Genomic DNA, 3,246 nt, shown 5'->3' on the forward strand with positions numbered 1-3,246 from the left:
ATATATATATATATATATATATATATATATATATATATATATATATATATAATAGCATATAGATAATTATTAATGTACATATATATAGAAATAATGGATAAAGCTTGAGAAAAAGGAACACATTGAAAGGTAAAAGGAAATGTGATACATTTATCTTAAATGTAAATAGATTTAATTAGAACCTTTCATACTCCAATATTGACAATCTAATTAATATCTTGTACTTACCACTTAAACATCAATATTATTCTGCTTACATAAATTAAAATGGCATTTACCTGACTTTATCGATATATCCATTTTCTTAATCTCCCCATACAGTATCGCTGCCAGCCAAGACAGAGCAATTAACCAGAATGTGATTAATACCGCTGCCAACCATAAAGATATCACTCGCATATCAGATTTGTTGCATCCACAGAGATTATTGTGCCTCGTTCTGATTAAAGTCCTTGGCCTGTGTCGCCTGTAATCCAAAGATAATGTATAGATTAATGTTAAAATTGTCTGCATCAAAATAAAGAAAATATTAGAAAATCTCCAATGATTGTTTAAATTAACTACACAAACAAATTTACCCAAATAAAAATCATATATATATACATATTTTTTTTTACACATATACATGTTCAAATTATTAACAAACATTACCGTTTGATTTTCTTCTTTTTAGGTGTTAGAATTAGATCGGTGCTGTCAGAGTCGCTTTCTGACAGAAGATCGAGCAAATTGATGGTTTCCTTAGGATTCAGTTTTTCCATTCTCGTCGAGAACGTGTACTGCATGTCATGAATTTTTGAAACTATTGGTCGACCGTGACCGATGTAACCTCATAACCTCTACGATTTATTATTTGCTACGCACAGATACTCCAATAATTCTGTTTTCCTCTTGTCAAGCAGTCCCTTTACACTTTCTGGAACATATTCCCCATGCCGCATTAAGCCCGTATACTTCATGAACGAGAATTGAAACGAGATGCAACTTGACGGTACGCTTGTCACAACATAACCTTTTTCTTCTTTAATATTTTGGCTAAGATCTCCCGAGCTTTGCTCCAATTGCCAGTCAGCATCTGACCAGTCAGTAACCTGACAATTGGCTCTTTCAACTGCACTTCTCTTTCAGCTCACTTCTTTCTTTCTTCAATGGACAACTGTATATTTACTTCACTTTTGAGTGCAGAAAGTAATAACATAGGATACTTACGATAAAGCTGCCAATACATGAGAGCGTTCCAGCGTCGAGCGTTAAAGCGTTAGCCAATCAACGTATCAGGTTCTAGAAATATAGTTGTAGTTCTTGCGGAAAGTGACACGTTGATTGGCTACCGCTTTAACGCTCGACGCTCGATGCTCCCATGTAAAAGTACCTTAACGAGAGTAGAGCGAGTGGGATGTATATCAGTTGGACACGGGGCAATTGGACACAGTCCAATCACAAGTCGCTGTTCCAAGGGACCCTACAAATGTCTCTAATCACACGGTGCTGTGATTGGCTGTGTCCAAATGCACCGTGTCCAAGTGCACCGCTCCCGAGCGAGTGAGATCTGGATCCGAGAGAATAGTACAATCTCCTATCTATAACTATAATATTCTATGATATGCTCTTGCTCCTGGGTAGCGATCATGAATCTTTTCCCCTTTTAGTATGAACTCGTGAAAAGTGAAAATTTTGTAATGAACTCGTGAAAGATGAAAACTTTCACTAAACTCGTGAACTCGTGAAAAATGAAAGATTTAACGTAAATTTGTAAGTAAAACAAATATTACAATATACTCAAGACAACACCAATTTGCAATGGACATCTTTAGAATTTTTTAAACATGTTTTTAAGACATAGTGATGTTTTTAGAACGTCTCTTGGAAGTCTGCTTGTCTGGGATTACTTTAGAATAAATTATTAAAAGATAAAATATTCTATTCATATTAAAATTATAAATCTGCAGAAAATATATATATATATATATTTCATATAAAATATATATTTCATAAATATATATTTCATAAATATAATAATTTCATATATATATTTCAATATATATATTTCATAAATTACTCCATAGAAGGAGGAGGACATACTAGATGGCGGCGGCATACTAGGGACGCTATGCGTTCGAGATCTGCGTATCTTTTCGTTCCAGAGGGAGAAAAATATCGAGAGCGCGGTTCTGCTAAACCGGGACTCGAACCCGCTTGCCGGGCGACTGCTCTAAACCACTGAGCTATCTGACGCTTCACGTTCACGACACTCTCCTCTCCCCAGATAACGCTCAGAGAGCGTAATATTTCAATATATATATTTCATAAATATATATATATATATATATATATATATATATAAAATATATATTTCATAAATCTGCAGAAAATACATATATTTCATAAAAAATATATATTTCATATAAAATAATACATAAAATACATAAAATACATGCAATAAATACATAAAATAAACTTACATTTTACTTACTGCATATAATTTATAATATATTACACTTTAACTTTCTGATGCATACGTATCTTAACTTTGCAAATCTCGTCGGTATGCTTTCACTGCCTATACGTCACGCTTCAACTGGCTTTCGTTTTTAATTTTTAATGGACTTATGAAATTCGCGCGACAGACAATCAATATGCTGCTTTCCGTAATAACTTTCTAGTTCTTACAGAAAAACAATATATTGATTGGCGAACTTCCGCCACGCGGCAAGCATTACCGCGTCCTGTGTGCAGGAACCATTAGGATTCTTATGTCAAATGCCAATTGTCGTATAACCATAAAAATTAAAGTCACTATAAGAAATTCTACTCACTTTGTACATAATATGCGAGTGTAGTATTATATTATTTTTTAAATTTAAACCACTTTGCTTGATGCTTAAAAATTTTCATGGAAACTTACACAATTTACATGTAAAGAAGAACATCTATGAGCAAACTGAAGCTGCGTTCCGAAATTCACTGCCAGTACTGAAATTCTATAATATACGTAACATGAACTATAGATTTTCAGTACTGGCAGTGCATTTCGGAATGCAGCCTGAAAGTTCACGTGAAATATTTCACGTTTTGAGATTCGCCTTTCACGGTTAACTTTCGTCTCATTTATTAAATTTACTCATATTGTGCCCAGCAAACACAGAACATAACTGTGATATAACACAGGAGTAACATGTAATATAACTGCTGTTATACATTATTAATATTGAGGTTACTTAATTTCCTTTATAACTGCGATATAAC

General features: G+C 33.4%; 1 protein-coding gene across 1 annotated transcript; it reads right to left on the minus strand.

Moving 5' to 3' along the window:
* Positions 1 to 142: 142 nt before the first annotated feature.
* On the minus strand, positions 143 to 1,225 carry LOC116853653. Its single transcript, XM_032834808.1, has 3 exons — positions 1,013 to 1,225; positions 652 to 916; positions 143 to 466 (listed from the first exon to the last, which is right to left on the minus strand). Exons 2-3 carry the CDS (start codon positions 783 to 785, stop codon positions 232 to 234), a joined length of 369 nt encoding a protein of 122 aa, XP_032690699.1. The 5' UTR covers positions 786 to 916; positions 1,013 to 1,225; the 3' UTR covers positions 143 to 231.
* Between the last annotated feature and the right edge of the window lie 2,021 nt (positions 1,226 to 3,246).

This window comes from Odontomachus brunneus, unplaced genomic scaffold (genome assembly GCF_010583005.1).
Source record: "Odontomachus brunneus isolate Ranch 3 - 2012 unplaced genomic scaffold, Obru_v1 Obru_scaffold_410, whole genome shotgun sequence".
Classification (NCBI taxonomy): Eukaryota; Metazoa; Arthropoda; class Insecta; order Hymenoptera; family Formicidae; genus Odontomachus; species Odontomachus brunneus.

Excerpts from the sequence above, each read along its gene's own strand:
- LOC116853653 (XM_032834808.1), bottom strand. The coding sequence starts at position 785 with ATGCAGTACACGTTCTCGACGAGAATGGAAAAACTGAATCCTAAGGAA. Across the intron at positions 467-651 it reads AAAAAGAAGAAAATCAAACG|GCGACACAGGCCAAGGACTT; the intron begins GTAATGTTTGTT and ends TTTGGATTACAG.